Consider the following 27,894-nt stretch of genomic DNA (forward strand, 5'->3'; position numbering starts at 1 on the left):
ATGTTTTACAGAGTAATGTCACAAAGCTCTCAAACTTCCCTTTTGGAAGAGGTCTCGCAATGGAATGCTGAAACCTGTCAAGAACAACTGGAGGCTGTTCTACCCAAGCTTCTAATATCCTATACACAAATGAAGAATCTTGATTTGAAGCTTTCGTGACTGCAGGAATCCATACTCTTTGGTTCTTTCGGTAAAGTCACGTAGGTATACTTTACCGAAATAACCAAAGAGTACAAATGAAGAAGTCACAGCAATATTTCCCGTAAAATAACTTAGAGTATACATTTTTGTAATATAAAAATAACAGTATTGCAGAATTTTGGGAAAACAGTATTGTATTAAATTTTGGAGGCTACATTGTCAACAGATGGCAGTTATACTGTACTTATCCAATGTTTACATTGTACAACTTCAACCCAAACTGATCAGCATGATGAAGTATGGTCTAACATCCTTCATCCAGCAGTGGATTTACACAATTATGTGCATGTACTGTCAGGTCTAGTGTTTATAGACTTTTAAAAGGCAGTTGATTCAGTAAATACGTACCAACATTTCATAATTGAGAGGACTAGAATTTGAATGACATTTGTTAATGCTATGTGGAATGCTTGTAATTTAAGACTTAATTTGATATGCTCTCGAAATATTTTGTTTTTAATATAACACTCAAAACTTACATTTATTTAATTCAGCAGCAGCAGCTTCATGATTAGAACATTTGGTCAAATATTTTACGTAAAAGTTATACACCCATTGACAGCAGTTGTATGTAATTATGTTGAACTTCTTTCGAACAGTACGTAGCCAACCGTGCTAATGGAGAGGTTGTGATGCTTGGAATTCTGTCATTTGAGCATAAAATATTTTCTCGAATAAAAGGTTCCCTTGACTAAGCTTACTGTCTATATTCTGAAGAGAACAGTTTTATGAAGATAAGTAAGTATGTCTCTACATTCAAGTTATGTATCATTGTGTTCTGTGACTGATATATAATTCAAAGTAAAAAATGTAAATGCCTCCAATTTGACAACAAACTTTGTATGGCTCATTAGAATATACACTTGCAAATTGCAGCCGAATATACTTTTTTATGTGGGGCAGTTTGATAAATCCATTGTGTTTATTGCTGGAGCCGTGAAAAGCTTTTGGTTTGGCTTAATGTCTATTAGGATACCACTTTTATGGGACCATTTTTGTGTTTTTGTTTACAGAGGTGCTAAAGGTGTTGACAAACCATTTCCTGCCACACATTCCACTCAGTGATGTGGAACCTAAACTGTTCTCCAAAGTTCTTCCTGGGGTATGGCACGTCTACAAATACTGCACAAAGCTTGACGTTTTTATATTCATATTCTTGGTTCTTTCGGTAAAGTCACGTAGAAGGGAAATAATAAAATAATATTAATATAAATCAATAAAATAAACTTGACGTTTTTGTTATTCCATCTCAAGGGCAAAACTATTCCAGTTTCTAAAATATGTAAATTTGTAAATGAATGAGGACTCGGTTTCATTTGGGCACTCAACTCAAATTGACTATCGTGTCTTTGCGCTGGATACATCTATTTCCATTTCTCGTGATAATTTTCAATGGAAATATAATGCATCAGGAAAGGTCCCAAATTATGGTGCATAATCATGGATGTCTGTTCCAATGAGCTTAACGTTCCACCTTGAAGCAGTAACATTTCCGTGAAAAATATCGAAACTAGTATTGTGTTTACTGCATGACTCGTGATATCACTGTTGTATTTCAGGTAAGGGAAATCGTCGATGATTTTATTGAGGAATTAACATCTCAAGGTGCAGAGCTGTCCAGCCAAAACATTGAACTTAAAACACTGCTTCGAAACATTTTAGAGGTCTGTAAACTACTACAACTGTTTTACAAGATTTTTTAAATACATGGTATCCTTGCAGTATTTACGTTCTTACAAGTACACAATTTAAAACATGTATTCTGGCCAAATCAATTTACTCAGTATTTATAAATACCTAATGTAGAACAATATCGATTTTTTTGTAAAGATAACACGTGTTAGTACATTTCCACTTTATTTGTAAGTTCATGAATTGCATTATTTTACCCTTCCAAAATCAGTACAGTATCTCAGTAGCTCTCATTTGAATAAAGCAATTATGTCAATGGTGAACGATCAGTGTAATTTAATATATTATGCTACAATTGACCACATCCTATTGTATATTATTTCTGTTGTAAGTGAACATTACTCTGGTGTAATATGTATCTTGTGCTTTACAGGCATTGGTATCCATAGTTGAATGTCTGGAGGCATGCATCCGACAAGTTATTTCTGGAGACAATGCATTGTATCTGGAAACCATCCATTCCCTTCCATTTTCAGTTCTTCACATCCTCAAAAGCACCTTTCAGCACTGCAAGGTAACATGCCACACAAGCACATACCACCCACCATGGCCTTATTGTTCATATAGACAACTTATTTTTTATTGAGTAATAATATTTTACAACAACTGATACATTTTTATATGAGAATAGGTTTTCCCCTTTTTTCTGGCAACAAAACAGGTGTTAAGATGTTAAAACACCAAACTGATACTTTTTACAAGGAATCATATCTGCATTAACCACAATGCTTATGGTGAGAATGCAAACAAAAACGTCCTCTGATAATATATGCATTGTCTTTGAAACTGATTGGTCCACACCAGAGACAGCTTTATTTTGAGCCTAGTCTCAAACAGCGTTAGACCAGAGGACGTCAAAACGCGTGTATTCAAGTAAATGGCTCGTTATTAATGAAAGAAGACCAGTATTATTGCATTGTTTCATTTCAGTCCACTTTTGGTGTAACGCAGGAGAAATGGCACTCCAGACAATTCGGTCCCTAAGATCTTCAGATCGCCTTCTAAGTACTCCGAGGTTAAGGCTCGGTTTTTTGGGGTGATCAGGCTTTTTCCAGTGCAGCTCCTCAGCTTTGGAATGCTTTGCCTTTGCTAATAGGACAATCAGAATCATTAGCTATATATTTAAGTCTGTCTTGAAAACTATGTTCTTTAAACTGGCTTGTACCCCCTAATTCTGGCCGTTTACCCTGGTTCTATTTATTTCCTGCTTTCCATGCATGGTGCATTGGAATTTGGGATCAAATGCACCTTACAAATGTATTTTTTTCTTGAGACAAAGTTTAATTTTGAATTTGTCCTGTGATATTTTTTGCTAACTGTGTTGTCGATGCTGCTCCATGTATTATGGTTTCCAGCACTGGGAAATTAAGGTTATATGTGGTTCTGCGACTTGCAAATTTGTTCAAAGTACATCATGGGACCTTCTTTGCCAGTACCAAAATATAAGAATAGGTTTTTACCCTTTTTTCTGGAAACAAAACTGAAACTTTTTTACAAGGAATCATGTCTGCATTAACCACAAAAGAAAGTTGTCTCTGGTGTGGACCAATACGTTTCAAGGACAATGCATATATTATCAGAGTGTGTTTTTTTTGCATTCTGACCACAAGAATTGTGGTTAATGCAGACATGATTCCTCGTAAAAAGGTTTCAGTTTTTTTGCCAGAAAAAAAGGAAAAAACCTATTCTATTATTCTTGTTCAAAGTAGTTTTGAAATTTGTCTTGTTGCATACGCAGCAATTCTGTGATTTCCCGTATAGGGTCACATGGTCATGCCAACGTGAATGCAAACGTTACACATTGCGGATTTTATTTTAGTTTGTGATGGCATGGAGATATTTGAAAAGGAAAACTTCAATTATGTTTTTTTAAGATAGATGATTAACACACCTTGTTTATTACACTCCACCTTGCTTATCACATTTATTTCATAGGCAAAGCATTTGCCTACCAGATTTGCTTGTGCTCCTTGGGGCAGGAATCCAGACAAGAGGAGGGTTGGTGGTCAAGCCGTGGGCTTTCCGAGCCTATATACAGGCTGTCATTGACTATATTGTCTCAGTAATGTATGACACCATTGCAAAAAACAAAAGCAACAAAGTTCATATTTAACGTGGGGTGTTACATAGGTCGCTCTCATTTACACACAACAGTGCTTGTCACAAATGAACCGCAATACCTTGCTGATCTCGTCAAGAAGCATACACCATCATGCGAACTCTGGCCATCCTCGCAGCACATTTTGGCTGGCCATCGAACAAAAATGGTCACTGTATCGTGAGCTTTCAGATGTGATTCTGCGGCCTTCTGGAACATTCTTCCGATATTAGGAAGCCACTGGAGCTATGCATTTTCAAATCTAGATTAAAAACTAATTTATTTAGAACTGATTTTTGGGTTTAGTGTGTTGTCCTTCCTTCGCACCTCTGATTAGCAATGGCTGGCTACATGTGGGGTGAAAGAACCTGCACTGGTTAAGCTTTTAGGCGGTTTGGACCAATGCCTCTTCATGGCGCACGTGTGACTCGTTTATGCTTTGCAGAACAGCGAGGCGGTGTATGGCTGCAAGCTGCAGCGTGTAGCGGACCTGCTGCAGGCTGTATTCAAGGAGACGTACTCCCTGCAGAAGCTCTTCCTGGAGATGATTGATAGAGTGGTGATTAATCCGGAAACTTCTCAACAAGACGTCACAGACTTGATCGCAGGTGCTGACATGAGGCGAGGGGTCACAGAGTCAATGTCCCCTCAAGAGTGTACATAGTTAAAATATTCCTGTGCAAGTCCCGATTATGATATTTGTGCCACACCAATTCAACACAAACTCCGATACACACAGCGATTCTTCATTTATCTGTATTAACATATTAATAAAGGTGTCCCTCAGAAGAGACATCCTATTTCCCACACTAAAACACAGGGGTCAAGTGACGAATTAATTAAATTACCTGCATTACAACACTACATCATGATGATGATTGATGACCATCCTCATCATGCAGCTTCTGCTTCCAATGAATGATGTTGAGGATGTTGATTATCATTGCTGCAGCAAGATGAAGCGCTCAGAGCTATTACATAATTTAATGCACATGAAAACATGGATAAGAGAAGTCAGCTGGAAGTGACAGAAAATGTAACAATATTTTCACTTATGCATGCTTTACTTCACCTTAAAGGAATAATTTGTGATGATGGAAACACGTGATATTTTACTCACATCACCTTGGATAAGAAAATATGATTGTAATGCTTCTGCTTTATTTAATTAACTGTCGTTCATATATTATGTGAATTTAAACTTTGTTGGTTGTTGCACAGAGGGCCAATGACTAAATGCCAAATAGCCAGCAGCAAAGAGTAAGATTACAGTTGTAATAGATTACAGTTAATACACTCCTGAATTGATAACTTTGGAAAAGAGATAATGGGAGGGAATTATAAAGTGAGCTGTGTGAGGGAAGAAACATAAAGAGAAGTGTTGTGACCTGCAGTGTGTGTGCTTGAACACTGGATGAGATTCAATGGCCGGGGTCTTGTAGATCGATTTCTCAACATCTGGAGGAGGAAGCAATGAGTGAAGCTCATGGGTATGGGTAGCTAATGGCAAAAGAGTGGATTGTATTATGAGTGAAAGATAACAAGTCATTAATAAAGAAAATAAATTGTTATTTAAAACATAATGGCAGAATTGGCAGTGAAGGTATCAGACTGGCTACCAATAAAACTGCATATATCGACCTATTTAGAAATTTAGAAATTCAAGCTTGCAGGTTATACTTGATTTCACATTTATGGTAGTTTGGCAATTCAGGGCGGGATGCCAAACTTAATTAAATGCTTGAGTAGAAATGTGTTTTAAACTGACGTAAAATTTCTGTATGAAATATAAGTAATGTTATTCTTATAAATTATAGGGTTTTGAATGAGTGTTACATGTGATATTTATACAATAGTTAACTATATCTCTGTCAATAAACATTGATGTGTGTGTGTGCATGCGTACTTTTCTAGTGATTCATGGCGTGTTAGAAATATGTACTGTTATTGCCAACATGGACCACGCACTTCAAGCCAACACGTGGAAATTTGTGGTTAAGTATGTAAAAAATGTCATACAATATGTTCAATATAATGCTACCTACAGTAAGCAAATTGTACACATATATAAAATCGTAAAAGTAGCGGAGTATAAAAAAATTAACCCGTAAAAACAAAGTTTTTCACTATAAATCCTTTATATGCGTGGCGACTAGAGTCTTCTCGTCCTCTGGCTTGAGATGGCTGCCACCTATGGGTCAGATGATTGCCTGCCACCATTAAGCAATTGGTAATTAAATATAAAAAAAATTCCTAAAAAGTGTAAAAATTTGGAGAAAAAAAATTCACGAAAATTAATTGTCACGCACAACGAGTCTGTGTGGAAATGTCAGCTCGATTGGATCACGGGAAGTGGGTTAAAAAACGACCGAAAGATTTGCACGGTCGTAAGCAAGCAAGTGAACTTAATATAAAAGGATTTAAAAATGAATTGTGTTACAGTTTGCCTGTAAACTCTTTTGTACATTTTCAGGCAGAGTATGAAGCATAGGGTGTACATAGAAGCTCAACTTAATCACCGGGACATTGTCAAGGGCCTGTGTGATGATTTGGTGTTCAACTTCAACGCTTGTCTCCAACGGTCCGAACAAATACAGCAATCTACGAACCAGGTGGTTTATTTTACCCTTTCATACAACATTAGGTGGTACTTTTGAAGGCATTCAGAAGTTTAGTCTATTTGTTTTATCCTTGTAAGTCTAAATACTGTACATTATATGCTTGTTAACATATAATTAATATTCTTTGTGAATGTTTGTTTTACTTGATGAATACGTTGGCACAACGATGGATGCATAGCATGTTGCAGATTTGTTAATTGCCAATTGTTTGTTAAAGTTGCACTCCGTTATTAATTTTGCCTACATGAAGTGGTACTTGTGGCTGTTTTCCTCTAGCAAACCACCATGACCGAACAGAGAATTTTTACCAGGACTGTCAAGTTGTGTCGATTCTTTGCCAATACGCTCATTCATTTCATCAAGGTGCGTCTTTGCAAGACACATACTCGCCATTTAATGTACTGTTTTGACAGAATGTAAATGTCCTCCAGATTTTAAAAGCTTGATCAATCCTTTATTCATGAATGAAGGAAACTTAACCTTTTAAGCATGTATCACACGGTCATACTTTTTTCGACTTATGCATACCAGAAAGCTCTGAGGTAGCATGCAAGGGTATAGACCCTTGAGTCACAGTTTAATATGATAATTTTGGATACTGTAGAATATGTCTGTGCAATCCTGTAAATGTCTGGGTGCTGCAGAATTTAACTACGTTGTCAAAGTTGTGAATATGTCGAACACTGCTATACTTGCAATTATATACACTTTCGTGACTAGAGAAATACTTTATGTATATTTGATAACTGTAACCACTGGACAAGGAAATAAAAAGATGAATAAAAGTGAACGTCTATATCTTTTTTTAGGAGTTTAAAGAGTATCTGGGAACCTGTTGCAGATATCTCTATGACCTCTATCTTCAACTGCATAGGTATCTGCATTCAATACACATTTTGCCCGACTTGTTATGAAGTACACAACTTTTGGTTGTATTAGATATTAGCTTAAATGAGCATTCGAATGTAAAGTATCAAGCAATTCCATTATTTGCGCTCTTAGGAAAACTTTCAAATTAACGCCTTGAAAATGGGATAAATAAATTCGTAATCATTTCCTTATTTTTATACGTATAACATTAGTCTAGGGATTATAGATTAGGCACCAGGGAACTCGATCATGTTACATTTCACGGCTTCTGCTTATTATCACGACATTGTCCCTTTGGGGGTACGTGTAATTACCGTACTTTCAGTAGTGAACTTTAATGATCATTGGTGTGACAAGCCAATTTACATTCCATCTACCATATTGTCGCGCTGCATTGCAGATTTGCTCCACAAACTCCACTCACGTGTTATCTAAAACAGAAACCAATTAGTGTAGCTACATTGCCATATTTCCAAGTGTTCAAAGTATGTGTTGACATGAAGCTTAGACATTATATAATCTACTTTGCGTATGAAGCAACATTTCAGTATTTTGTTGCTTTTGGAAGTTCTGCTAAGCAGGACACACATTTGTCCATGTGCTTGCGGCTTAATGGTGCGTGCTGTTGTGTGCAGTAAGATGTCTCCGAGTGTGACAGCCCCATCCATTGCCGACGCTCACATGCAAGAGCTGAGAGGACAGTGTGCTGGTGTGCGCTCACCCATTGCTGTCTGAGCTCATAGGCTGCTTGCACTTTGCTGAAGTTGTGCTCTCCGAGACACGAGGTGAAACCGAGGCTGTTCTGCCAGAAGGCGCGTGCGTGCATATTGTTCGGGAGTTTACATATAATTTGCCTGCTTTTGAGTGCAGCATTTTATCTCAAAAGGATTTTGCGTTTCATGAATCTAAACTTTTGCCGTCCAATATTGGTGCAGATGTTGCGCCGTTGTCAGTTGACAGTCTACATTGCACCTGGTGAATTTTATACTTCATCATAATCATCCATGATTTGTCTTGTGCTGGATGAAGGCTTCTCCAAGCAGTAAACATATATCATGGTCAACACAATGCAACAATCCGTATAGTTGAATATTTAAACAAATATAAGTATCTCGCAGGAATGCATTTTAACCAGTAATTTGATTGTACTCCAGGAATACGTTTTGTAGCTGTGGTTAGTATGAACTTATACATATATTTAACATGCCGCATGCATTACTTGTTATACAGTGTGATATGGAATTTTTGAAATATATAACTTTTTTTCAAGATATCACTTCAACCACAAACATGAAACCTACATCTAACATTCTTCAAGGGACCGGAGAAAATTTACTTTAGATCTGAGAAAACTTTGATCATGAAACACTTGTCCTGCCATAAAACAGCTTATTCTTCATGCTGTGTATTCTCGAACTCTGCTTCTATTTGTCATCTTCACTGCCTCTCTAATGTTGTCAATTGCTCTCTTCTCTCATACTGTGTCCGCATTGCCTGCATTTGTCTCCTGTGCTGTGTACATCTCTCAATGCACACTTCTCCATATTTTGCCTTTCTGTGTACACATCTCCTCATATCTCAAGCCTCTCGCTGCACACATCTGCTCTCTTGTTTCTGTCTCTGCCTCTTTCACTCCATGTATCTCCTCCTTCTCACCTTACACTCTCATCTCATGGTGCATTAATCTGCCTCTCCACACATCTCCCAGTGTCTAACTTTGTGTGTTTAGTTTGTTGTCTTTCCCCCGCACCTCCGATTACCACGGTTGGCTATGTACAATGTGAAAGAAGTTGTACATACATACTCTACACAACCCAAATCGCTGTGCTGTCTGTGCTCTGGTTTTCTATACGCTGACTTAGAGCTCAATAATTGCACTATGCGTACCACTTTGACGCGGTCGCTTTTTCATGCCAGTTGTGAGGGTTAGGCCACGTAGATTGTGAGATGCGTGGAGTTAATTGTGGGAGGTGTGTGGAGTAAGATACTGAAAATGTATGGAGTAGAGGTTGGAGGTTTATTTGCAATATGCAGGTGAAATGATAAATACTAGGATTCATCTTTAAAAATGTATGCTTATGATATGTTTTATGGGATTGCTCAGTATGTATGTTGTGGTGTTTTAATGTACTGTAACAGATGTAAGTCAAGAGTGCTATCTGCCACATTGTTTATTGCTCATGGGGGTGATGGACATGCTGCCCAGCCAGACTGAAGATGTCCTGGAGATCTGGTGCAGTGGCAGTGAGGATACAGAGAAACCACCCAGGTGACAATACAATGAGGATTTTTACAGAAAGTGCCAAAACCAGAATACATATATTTTTTACCTTAGGATGAATTCTTGCAAAACTTAAATAAAACCACTGACACAAATAACAGCTTTGATACGTTCGCAAGAGATTTTTATAGACACTTGTAATCCAAGCGTGTCTTTTTTGGGTCGGGGTGCATGTTGAGCATATCTTCTGCCAATATTTCACTACGCACTACTACGGGCATCTTCAGGAGTTGAATTACTCAACAACAGTTATTCAACTTCTGAAGATGCCCATAGCACTGTGTGGCAAAAGATTGAGAGAATAAAATTCCCAACATGCAGCCCAATCTGGAACACGGCACTTGAGTGTCTATACTTTGTTATATGAAGAATAACAATTAGATGTAATCTCTATCTTTTCCCCAAACAATGCAAAAACCAATATTACATCAACACTTAAGAGTTAGAACATGCTGCTTTAGTGTGGTGTATCAGCAGTTTCACACATTCTGTAATATTGCAAGAACATAGCGTTGTTATTCTTGTGTAATTACAATTGCAGCAGACAACAGAGCTCCTTTGGATCCCTTCACTCAGCCAGGGAGCTGTGAATTGAGAGTGTGCCTTTAATCTCCGCAGGCTCAGTCTCTTCAAAGCTGTCTTTACGGCTTTGGGAGCGTGTCACGTGGAGCTCGCCCTCCCCGTGCTTTCTGCCAGGCGTGATGAGGAACGGGAATCCTCTGGCTTACATCAGCCTCTACGAATACGTCTGCACTCACCTCTGCGCTTTCATCACCTCGCTGCCTGCAAAGCATTTTGGAAAACTGGTGCGTGAGAGCTACTTTCTTGTGCATGAACTCGGCTCTGAACTGTTGATGTATTATGTGTGAGCACTGCTGCTGTGTTTTATGTGAGCTCCCCTCTGTGGTGTGATCTCCCTCGAATGCGGTTGTGTACGAGCTGTGTTATGCATGAGCTCTGCCACACATGCACAAATTCTGTAGCGTGATATGAAACATAAAATAATATTACTTATGCGGATGTTGTCATTATGTAATGGTCACTTCACTGGACTTAAAATCCAGAGGTCTCCGGTTTGAACCTCTGGCAAGGCAGTTGAAACAATGGGAAAATGTATTAAATCACCTCCGCCTCTTTCCACACAGTGGCATAAATGGGTACACCACAGTCAATCAGCAGGGCCTCTAAGATGTCTGGCTTGCGTGGAAGGTAGGGCTAAATACCCTCCAGAGCTGCCTTGGGTGGAGGCCCTTCCATGTGAACAAGCATTTGCAGGGCTGTACCTTTAGATTTCGAAAATGTGCACTAGCATTTTGTGAATATTTGTTATATATTGGTTTCTTTCAGAAATTGTGACTCATAAATATGAGCTTTAGTGGATTACATAGAGATTGGAGAACAATGTATTTTGCTAGTCTATCATTTCATCACTTATCCTCTATCCAAAAGTGATTAATCAGTGACAACCGTATAGCCAGCATAGGATAATGTAACTTAATTCCTGCTGAAAATATATAGAAAAAATTTACTTCCTAAACTTTTTATAGTGAAAATGTATCCAAGTTGTAATAACATGAGTGAGATGCAGAGCTAAGTTTTCATAAATATTTGATGAGAATTGTAGCCATATGAACTGCCTGTGGTATACTTTAATGCAGTGTCTTACCTAGTAAAGTACACGTGTGGTAATGCTGTGTGCTCGTGGTTTAGGAATGCTGCCTTCTTGAGGCCGTGCTGGGAACTGACGTGATGTCTGCTCTGCTCGCTGTTGACAGCTGGTGCTTTCTTGCTCGGTGAGTTTCCTATTTTTACGTGCAGTTTAGAGCACGTTGTATTTTCTATTAACCTCCCATGTGCATAAACTGTCTACGAAGATCATAGAAACCCGAATAATGAACAATTTAGAGGCTAACCACCGACGTGAACATAGGACCACGTGAACGACAAAATACAGTTGCTTTTCGACTCTTACCACATCATCCAGAATGTGCCTAAATGTGTCAGATTGTAAGCGAAGTGGGTTCCGACAGTGCTTGGTTTGGGTGACCATCGTGTGCAAAGGACAGGTGCAATTGGTGCCGTGGGCAGAAGAGGGACAGTGCGTCAAAATCTATTGTTCTACATCCCCCCCACCTTTCTCTCCAGCATGGTACAGTATGGTCACATATCCCTGACGGCCCACAAGGCATGGGGAGGCTCTCCTATAGCAGTTGACTAGCTGTACTACCCGGCTTCGCCCGGGACTTGTATCCACCACGGCCGGCCGCCTTTGTCTCCCCAGTGGCGATGTTAATACGCCACAGCAGTTACTCGTTTGAGGCAGAGTCGACCTAGGGGAGGTTCAAATAATCGTCACCGGTGGTGGCCGTGAGCGGGAATCGAACTGGGTTCGCCGGGTTGGTAGCGCAGCGTAGCGTTAAGCACTACACCCACCGCTCCTCACACACCACACACGCACAGACACACACACAGACACACGCAGACACACACAGACAGACACACAGACACACAGACAGCACGCTAACCACTACACTACCGCTCCCCACACACCACAACAACAACAACAACAACCGCCATTCGCCACTAAGTGGCGGTGACGTCACCACGATGCTTGTGCCAGGCCAAGTGCACCTTGAGGCCACGTGAAGTGTCGAAAGCCCGCTGGCAGGAGGTCACGGGGCAGACCCAGGTGCCACTGGTCGACTGACCGAGATGACCGAGATGACTGGCTGATGCACCACCTGTGCCCCCTACTGTGCCAACTTGCTGTGCTTTAGCCACCCGGCGCTCCGCTCGTTGTTGTGAGCGTCGCTCCTCCGCCCTCCGTTGTTGTTGGAGGGCGACTGCCTCCAACTGCCCAGTAGCGTCCTTCACGAGCCTCCTCCACTGAGGCCGATCTTGACACCGCTGGTACCAGTCATCGGCAAGTCCACTCAGCTCCACGTCCTCCTGTACCACATCACTCCATCTCTTCTCCAGCCCGTGCCGCGCCCGTCTAGCCCCCTCGATCCGGCCGAACAAAAGCTGTTTAGGCATGCGGTGGCTGGGCATGCGGGCTACATGACCCAGCCAACGCAGCCTTGCCTGCCGGAGGAGCTCACTGATGGGACTTTGCCCAGATCTTTCAAGGATTTGTGAGCTCCTCACACAATCCAGCCTGGTTAAACCCAGGATGGATCGTAGGCAGGCCAGCCTAAATGTTTCCAACCGGCGAAGATGCTCCACCAGGGGGGTCCACGTCTCGCAAGCGTAGAGAAGGGAGGGAATGACCGTGGCCGAGAAGACCTGAAGCTTCGTGCGGAGCGACAGACCAGGTAGCTTCCACACAGCGTTACGCAACCGATGAAAAGATATTGCCGCTCGACTGATTCGGAGTGAGACCTCTGCTGATAGACTGGAGCCGGTCATAAGCATACTGCCCAGGTATGGGAAACTCTCCACTCTCTCCACAACTGCCCCATCACCAATTGGGAGTTGTGGGGGTGGAGTGTCCGATGGTACAAAATACCCAGGCAGGTGCTTGGTTTTGGTGGGGCTGATGGTAAGGCCCCACCTCTTAGTGGCACGCTCCAGTCTCAGCAGCAGCGCCTCCAACTCCTCTTCTGAATGAGCAGCTATTACCAAATCATCGGCATACATAACGTGGTTGACCAATAGGGAGCCATCCCTTGATCGCACCCGGGCGTCGATCAGCCTCCCATTATATCTGTACCAAACGGAAATTCTCCCGGTACAGCTATTGAAGGCTTCACGAACTACGCGGTCAAAATAGATGTTAAATAATGTGGGAGCCAGAGGACATCCCTGTCGCACCCCAAGGTGTACAGGGAAAGGCTCCGACTCCCGGCCACGTAGTTTTACCCGGGCCCGCTCACCATCATGAAGGTCCTTAATGATCGTGAGCAGAGGGTCAGGGACTCCGAAAGCACGAAGAACAACCCAGAGTCCAGTCCTACTGATGGTATCATAGGCCTTGACCAGGTCAATAAAGCAGAGATGTAGGTCTTTTTGGAATTCCCTACACCTCTGCTGTAGCAGACGGACAGAAAATATGGCATCTGTGCAGGACCGCCCTTTCCTGAAACCGCATTGGGGCTCCGCAAGCCCCTCCTCAGCGTGCCTAGCAAGGCGATGTTGAATAATCCTTGCCAGGACCTTACCCGGCACACTGAGGAGTGAGATGCCCCTGTAGTTGTTACAGTCTGTGCGGTCCCCCTTCTTAAAGAGGGGGACCACCAGGGCATCCTTCCAGTCCTGCGGAACCCGTCCAGTGGTCCAGACTGTTGTTATGATGTCATATAGGGCAGTCTGTGCACAAACGCCACCCTCCCTCAGCATTTCGCTTGGGAGATCATCTCTGCCCGGTGCCTTCCCTGGTCTCAGACTCCGGATCGCCCTCAGTACTTCCTCAACAGCTGGAACCTCAGCCAGCCACTCACAGGGGGTGACCTCTTCCAATATTTGAGGCACCGCAGCCTCAGCAGGGTTATCCCCACTTTGTGCCATGATGTTTTCCTGGCTGAGAGAATTTCCCTCCCCCAGGACCTCACAGAAATGCTCAGAAAATCTGCAAACCTGTTCCTGGGGGTCGGAGATTGGATCACCGTTTTTTCCTCTAATGATGGTAATAGGTGTGGCGCTGCAGGTTACTTTTTTGATGGAGTTAAATAGTGATTTGTGATCACGGGCCACTGAGGCAGACTCCATCTCCTCAGCAACCCGCGACCACCACCCATCCTTACAACGCCTTACGGCTCTCCGAACTTCCGAGCGAAGGCTGCGGTAAACCTCCTCATTCTCTGACGTGGGATGCTGTAGGCGATGAGAGTGGGCCTGTCGCTTTTCCTCAATTAACCTGAACACCTCCTCTGTCAGCCAGGGTTTCTGGGGAGGTCTGGACCGCGTACCCAAAGCAGCCATTGCAGCTGCATGAGTCACAGTCTTAAACCTCGCCCATTTACCCTCGACATCACACACGCACACACACAGACACACACACAGACACACACACACAGACACAGACAGCACGCTAACCACTACACTACCGTTCCCCCTACACAACACACGCGCGCGTGTCCATAGGTACACATACACGCGCTTGCTGCAGACACACACATACACACACATACATACACGCAGACACACACATACACACAAACACACATACATACACACAAACACGTACACAGTGACATGCGTATTCCCATCGCGGGGCACGGGACGTGCCTCCCGACAAATCCCTCGCAAGCGATCGTACACAGATGGACAGACAACTGAACAGTACGACATTTGGCTGGTAATTGCATCCAGCATCAGCGAAAGGACGTACTCTGTAATGGGAATTGTTGTGGTTTTACGCTTGTACACACCGGTGGGCCAAAGCAGAGACTTATGAGTGTTTTATCAACGGGACACTTTTTGACTGATTGGCCGTGTGGGGTGGTGGAGGGTTACAACACATTAATAATTAAGGCGAGTGAAAGGCAATAAAGTTATTTTTGAAGAATGCTTGCGAAAGCGTACGTGTTACAAAAAGACTCACTTTACTTAAGAAGCAGGCTAATGTGTACATGATAGACTGTCAGTACAGCCACCCATAAATATAACCAGGCTACACTGTACATTCTAGAGTGGCAGTACGCTCAGCCAGCTTAATGAGTATTTGTTGAGTGAACATTTAAACAAATCCATTATTGGCGCGTGGGGTTTAAACATAATTATACAGTAGTTTTTTCATGAGAAATGTTAATTGTTGTGGTTTTCCGCTTGAACACACCGGTGGGCTAAAGCAGTCAAGTCTTAGTCTTTTATGAACGTGACAATTTTGTGCAGATTGGGCGTGTCGGGTGGTGGATAAGGGTGACAACACCTTAATAAATAAGGCGATCTAAACGCAATAACGTTGTTTATGAATAATGTTTGCGAAAGCGTACGTGTTACAAATTGACTAACTTTACTTCCTAACCAGGCTAATGTGTACATGATAGACTGGCAGTACACCCAGCCAGCTGAATAAGCAGGCAGCAGTCTACATAATAGACGGGCAGTACGCTAAAGCAGCTTAATGACTATTTGTACAAAGAACATTTAAAGAATCGATTATAATAACCAGGCTACAGTCTACATTATAGAGTACCAGTACACCCACTCAGCTTCATAAGCAGGCTAGAGTCTACATGATAGAGTGGCAGTACGCTGACAGAGCTTAATAAGCAGGCTACAGTGTACATAATAGACTGTCAGTACGCTCACCCAGCTTAATGAGTATTTGTACAGTGAACATTAAAGTAATCGATTGTTGGCGCGTTGGGTTTAAAAGTAATATTAATAGCACACATTGTGGTGGGGGTGTAGTGAAGAGTAGGAAAAACTTTGATGAATTTACCTCAGAGTGGTGTGGTGGGTGTCGGGGCCTAGTAGCGTGCAAAGCCTGCGGCCTCGCCTAAAATTGTCGACTTGGAAGAGGCAGGGTACGGGTGGCGTTCCTTCCCCCCCCCCCCCCCTAGCGCGCCAACAACACTGTGTAATGGCTATTATTTAATTAATTACGGAGCTTATGAAAGTGGCGAAGGCGTGGCTAGCGGTTGGCAGGGGCAACCGCCGTCCAATGAAACTGCAGCCCTTGGCGAAGGCGTCGCTAGCCGTTGCCAGGTCCAATGAAAGCGGCGAAGGCGTCGCTAGCCGTTGCCAGGGGCAACCGCCGTCCATTGAAAGTGCGTATGTTCCGGAGACACACAGACAGATTCACGATTTTATATATATAGATTGACAAAAATGGGTTCTGCATGAACTTTTACATCTTGATTTTTTTTAAACAATGAAAAGGCATTGAATTTTGTATAAACTGATGCAGTCGTCCAAGCTTTCTCTTAATGAAAAAAATACGCGTGGAAATTATATACATTCATTAAAATGACAGATCTACACTAATATTGTATAAAGAAAGCAGTTAAATAGAAAGAGGCATTGGACAGGGAGATATGTTCACCAAGGTTATTCACAATGACATAAGATGCCAAAAATGGGATTTGGGAATTAAATACATAAACATACATTGAGAGACTAGTAAACACCTATGTTTTGCTGATAAACAGTAATTATAACAACCCATTGCAAATGAAGTGCAGGGTATAATTGAAGTACTTAACAAAGAAGGCTGAAAAGGCCAGGTTCGCTAAATAAAATAATATATTTCAGGTATTGTTGGGATTTTTTTTAGTATACTATTCCGAGGAAAACTATTGACAGAAAAATGATTAAATAAGTGGCAAATGAGAGCAGGGTAGGGCACTTTGGACAAACTGAATTTATTCACCAAAAGTAAAATATCAATCTTCTGAAAGGTTTTAACAAGTGCATAATACTTTCCATTAAATGAGCCAGACATGGACAGAAAGAGAAACACATGGATCAGGGCACAAAGGCAAATTAAGAGACATTAATTGTAAGGAAAAGTTACGTTGGCTGTTGCACAAGAGTGGTGACTGGAGTAAACATCCAAGGGGACGTCATTCGCAGATGTGGAGTGACATATCCTCATGTGCAGGAGTAAGATGGATTTTTGCATCACAGGAGCATAAGGGATGGCGTTGGTGTGGTAAATCAAGCCTGATGATACCATGTGTTGCTTTATTGTGATTAATACAATACTAGAATCAGAATATTTATTGATACTGGAGGAATTCGACCAATTTTTTTAAAGGTGTTTTTGTATGGTTTACAGTTGCTAAATATTGGCAGTGCTGATCAGTAAAGCCTGTAATGTTTACGAATAACAAAAGAGCAGAGTAGTGCAAATTGTATTGTCCGATGGTGGGTAAATGATTTGTGTATTGTTAAATTAATATTAACCTACCAATGTGTTAATGGTTTCCAGGTATGGATCTGCAGAACTCTGTGCACATCATGTGAACATCCTGACTGATTTGGTACGCTATATTCAACAATTCTCATATTCATTTATTTTTTAAATTGACAATTATTTTAAAATGTTGATGTTGTCAAGCAGAACTAATTAAGGCATTTTAAATAACACTTATTGCATGTTTAGTTTAGGATTTAGCCTTGTTTTATTATATATCGTTTGACAAGCCCTTTCATTTGAAATGTGTCATCTGTAATATGTTGTGTTGAGGGCAATGTAATTGACTAATATAATAATATTGAATGAAATTGACATTTGTATGGCCACTTTGCTATAGATATTTACATTCTAGATTTTAAGCTTTCGTGACTGCAAGGATTCATACTCTTAGGTTTTTCCGGTAAAGTCACGTAGGTAAAAATAAATAATACAAATAAAATAATACAAATACAATTATAAATCACGACGTTTCGAAGGCAACACAAGTCTCCGTCATCAGGTGGGACCGTCACAGCCAGATTTACTGTATCAAGTGAGGCAAAATTCCAAGAGACGAGCTCTTAAATACAAGTTAAGGGGGGAGGGGGGGTGTTGCCTCCGAAACGTCGTGATTTATAATTGTATTTCTATTACTATTTATATTATTTTTATTATTTATTTTTACCGAAAAAAACCTAAGAGTATAGATATTAATTTTGGAGCTTTCGTGACTGCAGGAAATTATTCTTTGGTTCGTTCGGTAAAGTCACGTATAAAGATGTACATTTTTTCTCTAACCCCTCCCTCTCTCTGCCTCCGCCCCCCTCTGTCTATTTAAGGCCACCCCACAGAGACGATCCTCCCTCTCTGTACCTGTGTTGCTCTCTCTATGTATCTTGGTGATATCTGTCTGCTTATATGTCTGTCTATAGTTTTCTGGTTATATTTTATGTTGCTGTTTCATTATACCTGATGATTGCTTGTGTTGCAATCGAAACGTCGTATGCTATTATTTAATTTATTATTTTATCTTTATACGTGACTTTACCGAAAGAACCAAAGAATAAAAGTATAGATATTTATAATCTTTCCAGGTTGAACTGCTGCCCAGAACAGTCCTGGAGAGGGTCCTGCCTTTTCTTGCTGCTCCGTCGACTGCTGTTCTTCATGGCTCCCGATCACCAGGTGTTTAAGAACATCATCTATACATAAAGCCGACAATGCAATAAGCAAAGCAGAGATTATTACATTAAAGTCTAGAGGTCACTACTGCCAGTGCCATTGGTTCTACTACACCTCACCATTTCTTCATTCTGTTGAATCTTGTCGTAGCAAAGTTGATACATGACCTCCAAGGTCTGTTATTAAAGTGCTACCATTTAGCTTTAGGTCTTCCCCTTCTGTCACCAACCTCTCGGTGCCACTGCAATGCCTGTCTGTAAATTGCCCTCCTCCATCCTGCACATGTCCTACTCACCACATCCTTCTCGTTCTGGTACATATGCAACACTTTTTTGAATTGGAATATTGCTATTGATATCTTTTTGACTTTGCATATCCATTACTGATGGCTTATAAGTAAAAAAAATAACAAAATGAAGGTAACTATCAAAACGCACCTCCAATTAGCACGTATGGTGCGAGAGAAGTTCAACATACATACATACATAGAAAACAATGGGCAGGAAAAGACCTTGTAACAAACGGCATGTGTGGTGCTTCCTGCCCCCAGGCCGAATTCCTCGTGAGGCTGCCTCCAGGGGAGCCGGCGAGCCTGCCCGTGTGGCAGCACCTGAGCGTGCGAGCGCTGGCTTCAGCCCTGCAGGAGAGCGCCACCTCCGAGCTGCTCGCAGCCTCCACCCGCCAGTGCAGGAACTCTGTCTCCTCCCCGCAGCAAAGATCAGGCCTCGTAAGTTCTACGACAGCAGTGGCATGAAAGGAGTGCATTGTATCCCCATGTTCTGTTTGTTACCCCACAACTGTACGTTATGTATGTCGGTACAAACGATTCTTTGTTTCTTCTTGGTTCTTTCGGTAAAGTCACGTAGAAGGGAAATAATAAAATAATAAAAATAAAATTATTCTCATGACGTTTCAGCCACAACGCAAGCAGCCGTCCTCAGGTGAAGAACAGGTCTGTCGGAAAGACAGCATCTTCACCTGAGGACGGCTGCTTGTGTTGTGGCTGAAACGTCGTGAGAATTATTTTATTATGTTTAATTTTTATTATTTTATTAATTCCCATCTACGTGACTTTACCGAAAGAACCAAGAAGATGAATCCCTGCAGTCACGAAAGCTTTAAATCAAAATTTAAACGATTCTTTGTTTTGGACAACACGCTTTTGGTGGCGCATCTTGACAAAGATAAAATGCGAACGTTTAAATTTGGCAGCTAAAATGTTCATTATATTTTTTTTCTCGACTGTTGCCAATGATATCCAAGGCTAAAGGCCTTTTGCTTTCAAGACCAGCCTTGTTGCTTAAATGCTTTGATGTATAATTTTGTTGCATATATGCACACACATTAACAGCACAATCTACTCCATTGTGTTCTGGAAAGTTTACAACCAATTGAGAATCCACATTGTTTAGCATTCCTGATATTAATGCTATGTTTGTCACGTGTCTTGCAAGTTAAGGCACGTATATTGCTTTTCATTATTTATTCAGTTTTCCAAAAGCATGCCTGCTCTGGTTAGCCTCTTTCATCATATTGATCCAGGTCTGTCTTCCCATAATTTCCCAAGATACACATACTCAGATGTGTTTTCCAGCTGTGTTTCTCTGGCAGATAATCGGTGTGTATCGTTTGCTCTGACGTGGATCAGAAATATGGAAATTGACAAAAACGTAGAAAAAATTAGAAAAACATGTAAAGAACTAAGGAGAGCTGCATGCTTATATTTGCAATGAGAGATAGATAGAGGAATATGACATCATATTGACTTCAGCAGTGTAAAATGGCCTGGGCAGAAGACATCGCTTAAAGTGATGTTCGGTTGTGGAGTCTTAACAACAGTGCCTAGGAACATGTCTACTGCAGAGATGGAGCAAAATAATCAGCTCGTGTACAATGCTAGACAGTTACACTATGAGACATCTCCTTTACCAGTGGCAAAATATAGTGATAGGTTTTTACCCTTTCAACTGGTACAAAAAATGCTTACCCCGAGCTCTCAATACTCTGATAGTGCGCTGTTGTTGAGTTGTACACCTTTTGGCGTCATCTGGTCCAACATCAATGGAGACTGGGCTCTAAGAAAAGCTGTCTCGGGTGTGGACCAATCAACTTCAAGGACAGTGCATATCATTATCAGAGTTGTTTCTTTTTGTTTACATTTTGACTACTTGTGTTGTGGTTATTGCAAACATGATGCCTTGTATAAAGGTGTCAGTTTTTGTACCAGTTGAAAGGGTAAAAACCTATCACTAATGCTAAAAAGTCTTGCTTTCGCTAAAATATGAGAGATGGCTTGGGGAGGCCTTCATCTATCAGTGGATAGCTTTGGGCTGATGGTGGCAATGGTATTGTAGTGCTTCCTTTAAAGCACTGTAGCAAGCTCACACTTGCTGTTTATCTGTAGAATACTGCCCTCTCCTGCCTGCTACACCTATGCCAAGATGCTGATCTGAGCCCAGAGGATCTGGAAAAGTCATCGTTGCTTCCTCTAGTTTCTCAACTCTGGGAGATCACCGTGGCCACACAGGTGCTCTCTATTATGAGTTTTGATTGTACTGTCCTGCATTTTTTATTTGTGTCAGTCATATTCACTCAACCATTGTTTCAAACGTTGCTTTTTTGACTGAAATAATCATAAGCGACATTGCAGAAAGATTGTAAAGAATGATTTTGACTTAATACCATAATTTACTGATGAGACCCAGATGGTTGAAACCAGTCAAAAGTTTGCTTGTTTAAACAAGTGCTGCTTGATCATATTGATATCAGTAATGGAAATCATTTTGTTTTGGATATAGTGCCCTATGCGCCGAGGCATGTACGATCACTTTACATCTTATCTCATAAAGCCTACAGGATTTGTAAAAAATATGTTTTTGGGTGTGGAGACAGAACCGAGTTCGGCTTTTATGTATTGAAGAAATACAAGTTTTTCTGAGGTTATTTCTTGGTACATTGAACCCATAGGTTACTTGCCAGTGTGAAGTTAAGTTGCCTGTTTTATAAACGAATTTGTATGCATACAGGTAGTAGCTGTGCACTCAGTTGGACAGCGAGCCTGCCTTCTGCTAGCCTTGTGTGCTGCGCTTATACAGAGTCTGGAAGACAACATCATCATACAGGTATTTATTGGTGTGGGGGTCATTACTCATTAACGTATTATCCACATAGTGCAAGTGTGTGTTTAAATTTTTTTAGGCAAAGTTGTGCATTTAACTCTTACAACCAGGATCAAGAATACAAGTTGTGTGCATATCCCAATCACTCCCTGCTGGCGCAAACCCAAACAATAAAGCAGGTGCTAGACATATATTTGTATATTTAGAAAGACGTACAATTATTTAATTAAATACCACTTCTTTAACATACATTTGTCCTTCTTTATATGAAGACAGAAACATGTTGCATTCTGAAAATAACATAAACTGTGGGTGATTTGTTAAATATTTATAAATATATTATGTTCATTGCAGATTGTGAATTTCTTGGAGTTGGTAATGAGCATGAAGCCAGCTGTTTGCTTGAAACTTGCAGCGCTGGATTTCCTGGGTACCCTGGGAAATAAGGTTATTCCTCCAGAACACCAGGTAAATCATTGTCTATTCATGTGGGTATGTTTATTCTATAACTCATAGATTTCAACATTGTTGGCTCAGGCTGAACTCAAATGATTTTGATGTGTTTCTTTTCCAGTTTATCATCACCAAACCTTACAGGTGCTGCGTGTACAATGGATACATTAGTATTCATACAATCCTTAAAATGAATAATAAGCATGTCATACTTGTGCTACTAATTTACAGACATTATGTCAGGATAGTAGAGTTGTTCTTGTATGATATTAAGGTTATAATATACATATTTCATATCTACTTAAAATAGTCTCCCCAATAAATGTAGGAAAAGCATATTGTAAGCAACATCTACGCTGCCTTAATTTAATTATTGGATGGTAAGCCCTGCTTAGCCTCGTGGATTATGGAGTGTTGCGATTTTATTCCTTCGCAGTCTAAGGTTCTTAACAAGCTACCAGCCCTGTTCTCCTCCATGCTGGCTGACAGCCACTGGATGGTACATCACCGAGCCCTGCAAGCTTTCACTCGGTTTGCAGAGGTGAGCATTCAGCATTGGCTTTGTCAGCAAGCTACTGTCTAAAGTCTAAACCAGCGCCCTACGTGCAGTTATTCATTGAAGATGCGCTGCATACCAGATGACCGGTTGTTGAATTTGTGAATATTTTAATCCGTATCTTATTTTTTGCAATTGGTCCCATCTTTTTGTGTTTAAAGTACCCATTATGGATATTTTCTGCAGCTGTGAAATTTGTGAATTAGGATTCCCGTTTGATAATTGGTTTTGTTGCATTTTGGTAGCGAGTCGAGGCATGTTACAGTATTGGCAAAGCAGTACATTTGTGTTTCAATAATTAAAACAATGCCTAGCCTTTTAGAATTAATAAGTCATGCATCTAGATGCATAGCTCAGGAACACAGTTATTGAATAATCAGCATTGTGACGTTTTTGTCATTAACTAAGAGATGAAACTTTGATATCTATGTGCAGTTACAATAAAGGGTGATATTTTATTTAATTATTGTTTCTTCCTTGCAAAAAAATCAGGAAACCAGCCATGAATTTGTGGTACCCCTCTGCCTGGGAACGGAGGAGATAAAGTCAAAGGTTGTTGGATATCTGAACAAAGTAAGTATGTTAATATTGTGTTCTAACGCTAAAAGCAATGCAATGCTGGAAGTAAAACAAAGCAATCGTAAATATTAACTCCAAGGACCAGCATTCAATTTAATCTAAAAGTTAATGCCAAAGTATGTGAATTTGCAAGACAGAGTGTGTGGAAACTTTTCTTTCAAAATTTACGATACGACGTTTTACCTACAAGTGATAGGTATAAAGTGCATACATCCATGTTTGTGTGAGTCATAAAATAACATTGTTGTTTCTTCACTTTGTCGTTCGCTCTTCATTTATTCTTTTCTGAAGGAAACTGTTTCTGCTCAAAGCACCGAATCCCAAGTGCAATATTTAAAGCAAGAACAACTTGTGCTGGAAGAGTGGCATACACAGTCATCAGTGCCAGTAAATCTACATCAGAGAGCACCTTCTCCCAGTGTTGAGGTAGGTCCAAAGCACAAGGCCATTGAGTCATCATGAAGCCAAGTTTCGTCATTGGTTTATTTGCTACATTGAAAGCATTGCACAATAACATTATGGCTCTTCCAAAAGCACTGTGCACTTAATCTTTTTCTTTCTTTGAAAGTTCCGACTAAGATTTCATTTGAAGTCCACTGTAAATTATAAGCATTTGTTGGCTTCGGAATTTCGAAAAATTATTCTCGCTTCTAATTTAGTACGTGCACTCTGCTGACACAGCATATTGATATCAACATAAAACAAAACAAAATGTTGGTCCCATTATGATTGATCTAAATGCATAGTTTGGATAATGTGTTTACATCAAGCACACATCTTTCCCACTTAAAATCATAGGAGTGTGACTGCATATTTGTTGGCATTTAAGGAACAATGACAAAAGATTAACACGTTGCCTGATGTCATGTCATTACTTGTTCATCCCGTTTGATCCAGGCACCTGCTAAGCGGGCGAGGATGGAAGATACGAACGCTGACTCGGAGAGTGTGCGATTGGCCCTGACTCAAGTCCTCGGCGAGGTGGAGTGTGGCTTGGACAGGCTGAGCCGACTCTTACAGCAGAGGGTCCCCCCAGACTGGCTAGACGAGCGGCTACAAAATCTGGAGGCCAAAATCCTCCGTCTGAAAGCATCTGAAAGGTTCTCGTGCTCCCAGTGAGAACCCCACCAGATGTGCCAGACCGCTGCAGTTAGCAGCACAGCATCATAGATCAGGGCGTCGTGATGGATATGGCTGGTGCAAATGTGTCATGAAACTCCCCAAGAGTTGAATATAACCTGGAGCGTGACACTTGATTGGATTAGCTCTTGCCGCATAATTGAATTGACCGGTATCTGGTCCAATAGCTGATGTTCACAGATGTACTTGCTAATCAACTTTATACTGTACATCTGTATTTTTCAGAATTCCCATATTGATACTTTTTAGTAACTGATAGGCTTTCTGTACGTTAGCCTTTTTTGTAGGTAAGTTGTAACATATTGTAAATGTACAGTAATTTTCAAGAGTGTACAATGTAAATGTGTGGCTCATTGTTCACGTTGTAATGTTATTTCCAAGTTTAATGTTTGTTGACCACTTTGATAAAATTTCTTTTTTAAACATGTTTCGCAATGCTCTAAGTCTTCTTGTATCTCGGCGTTATTTATACTTATGTTAAACATAAATGATGCTCATTGAATAAAAAGTAAATTTGCACTATTGAAGATTGCATTTGTTTTAAGAGAGGCCAACAATTACATTTAATGTACCAGTAATCGTTTTCTCTGGAGGCTTTAACATTACCAAGTTAATATGCTGTTTTAGATACAGCAGTGATATGTACTGTTATTACAATTCTGTAATTTTTCTGTTTATCAGTTATTATAATAACTCGTAACATTTCTTTTAAATTCATTTATTAGAGTTAAAGGTAACCCCTTCACAAATTAAGGTAACAATGTACAGCCCTGTTCTTCACCTGAGGGACGGCTGCTTGCGTTGTGGCCGAAACGTCGTGAGAATTGTATTTTATTATGTTTAATTTTTATAATTTTATTATTTCCCTTCTACGTGACTTTACCGAAAGAACCAAGAAGATGAATCCCTGCAGTCACGAAAGCTTTAGATTGAAATTTAACAATGTACATTTCACAGTTTTACAAGGTAATGATAATTGTGAAGCTATGAGCTGCGTTTCAGAAAGTTTTTGTAAAAAACTCTTTCTGAACATTATCAAGCTTATATTTGTAAGTGCAATAGTTAATGTCAGAGATTAATAAGATGTGTTGCATATGCATTGTAGTCTTAGCTAGCCAGGCTTACAAACTAACAAGGCTTTCAGCACCCGATCCAATGCTTGTTCAGTGAACATCACCCGACCCACGTCGAGACCACCTGTACACGGATCACATACAACCATTCTTGATGATATGTCCACTTGTTAAAGTACTGATGAGTCAAGTTAACCAACAACTTTGAGATGATCGAGTTCCGTGGTAACTTGATAAAACCCATACAAATTCATGCACTTGAACCTTTCAATCGAAAGAATAAACATTCACGATTTCCATCTTTGCTTGTGGATTTAATTGTCAAGTTGTGGATGTGGTAAATGGTTTGTTTTGGTTCACTTCTATTCACCTCCATGTATGGACTGGTAAACTATCATTGCATAAATATTGTATGGGCCACATTTCAATTCAGCCACACAATATAAACAAAATTACCATACACAGGGGCATTCCGAAGATGAATGAAAAGCACACGATGAGCAAACTGCACCTCTGGTGGATGCTTTGCTGCCGTGAGAGCACGAGTTCTATTGGTACGACGTACGCATTGTGGTCCTGCATTCCACTGGAGTCTCCAGCAGCTGATGTAGCAGAGGCAATGGTCCAAGGCACAGTCCCACTGATGCTGTAGATGGGCTGAAGCGATGCATTTCTAAGGCCCGTGAACCCGACATGGTCCATCGATGTCACCACCTCACTGCGCTGGGTCTTCACACCTTTTTTCTTCAGCATATGCGCTGCCAGGTTTTCCATTACACCTTTGTTGATGGGCAGAGCGAGCGGACCTCCCTTCTTCAACACGGTCACCTGGCGGCAGTAGGGACAAGAGATGAGGCCTTGAGTGTAGGCGTGAGAAGACAGCTTGATGAGGCAAGTCTTGCAGAATGTATGGCCGCAGCGGAGCAACTTGGCGGTTCTCGTCCGAGGATGGTAGATGAGGTAACAGATTCTGCACTCGAGTTCCTCCACAGCACCGTGTATTTCCTCCGCATGTTCCATCGCCGCGTGGTTCTGTCGGTGTGCCAGTGCTCCTCTTGTGCCAGCAGCCGCAAAGCGCTGTTTCAGGGCAGCGTTGATCGTACTTTCTGATGTGTGCACATTTTTATTTATGCCCGGTCTCATATTGTATCTGTAGCAGGTTAATAAGTGGAGAGTATTAACTCGAGACCTCAGCATGGACACATTCTGTACCGTACTCTCTGGTTCTTTCGGTAAAGTCACGTAGATAGAAAAAAATAATGAAAGAAAACACGATGTTTCGGTCGCAACACAAGCGTCTGTCTTCAGGTGAGAAAATTATCTGCTGTTGTGGCTTTATATAGGCAGGGGGGAGAGGGGGGGGTTGTGGCGTGCATGCACGGGTTGGGCTGGAGAAATTTGCAAGTGAAAGCTCGAATTAGTCATCGGACGACGACAACCGGGTGGGTGAGTGAAAATCATAGCAGTTAAAACTTCAATCTTAATTTTGGAGCTTTCGTGACTGCAGGAATTATTCTTTGGTTTTTTCGGTAAAGTCACGTATAAAAATAAAATAATAAATTAAATAATAGCATACCACGTTTCGATTGCAACACAAGCAATCATCATTATCATCATTATACCTGATGATGATTGCTTGTGTTGCAATCGAAACGTCGTATGCTATTATTTAATTTATTATTTTATTTTTATACGTGACTTTACCGAAAAAACCAAAGAACAGTTAAAACTTGTCGCGGTTTATCACATCCTTCCAATGATTGCTCAATCCGAATCCATCTCTGACCAGCACCACCTAGCCAGTGAGCTTGAACACGTATGCCAGGCTCTCAGGAGGAATGGATATTCTGACCGCACAATCCGCAAAGCTGCATCCCATGGGTAGAGAACCATCTGAGGACCCAATTAAAACCATCCCCTTACCATACATAGGGGATACCAAAAGGATTGCCAAAATCTTGAACAAATACAAGATCCAAGTTCGGTTCAATACAGTACACAAAATCCGTGATTTGATCCCATCGGTGAACAATGCGATTCCGGACATGCAATGACCTGGTGTCTATAAGCTGAGTTGTGTCTGCGGCAGCAGTTACATTGGTGAAACGAAGCGACGTGTCTTAGACCGGGCTCACGAACACAAAGCGGATTTGAAATACGGCAGAACCAACACCTCGGCGGTGGCG

At 41.0% G+C, this 27,894-nt stretch overlaps 1 protein-coding gene across 1 annotated transcript; it reads left to right on the forward strand.

Moving 5' to 3' along the window:
* Positions 1–25,925, forward strand: FIRRM (FIGNL1 interacting regulator of recombination and mitosis). The gene is given in 26 exon segments (XM_061550602.1): positions 1–114; positions 903–939; positions 1,215–1,303; positions 1,761–1,865; positions 2,267–2,407; positions 4,437–4,599; positions 5,906–5,990; positions 6,465–6,603; positions 6,889–6,975; positions 7,422–7,486; positions 8,118–8,181; positions 8,183–8,267; positions 9,622–9,751; positions 10,382–10,451; positions 10,453–10,569; positions 11,474–11,556; positions 17,640–17,699; positions 18,710–18,791; positions 19,339–19,515; positions 21,193–21,315; positions 21,815–21,910; positions 22,262–22,375; positions 22,797–22,901; positions 23,409–23,489; positions 23,787–23,921; positions 24,393–25,925. Coding segments are annotated over 26 exon segments (2,769 nt in total). The 3' UTR covers positions 24,615–25,925.
* The last annotated feature ends 1,969 nt before the right edge of the window (positions 25,926–27,894 follow it).

This window comes from Lethenteron reissneri, chromosome 12 (assembly GCF_015708825.2).
Source record: "Lethenteron reissneri isolate LAM-NWPU_2019-01 chromosome 12, ASM1570882v1, whole genome shotgun sequence".
Classification (NCBI taxonomy): domain Eukaryota; kingdom Metazoa; phylum Chordata; class Hyperoartia; order Petromyzontiformes; family Petromyzontidae; genus Lethenteron; species Lethenteron reissneri.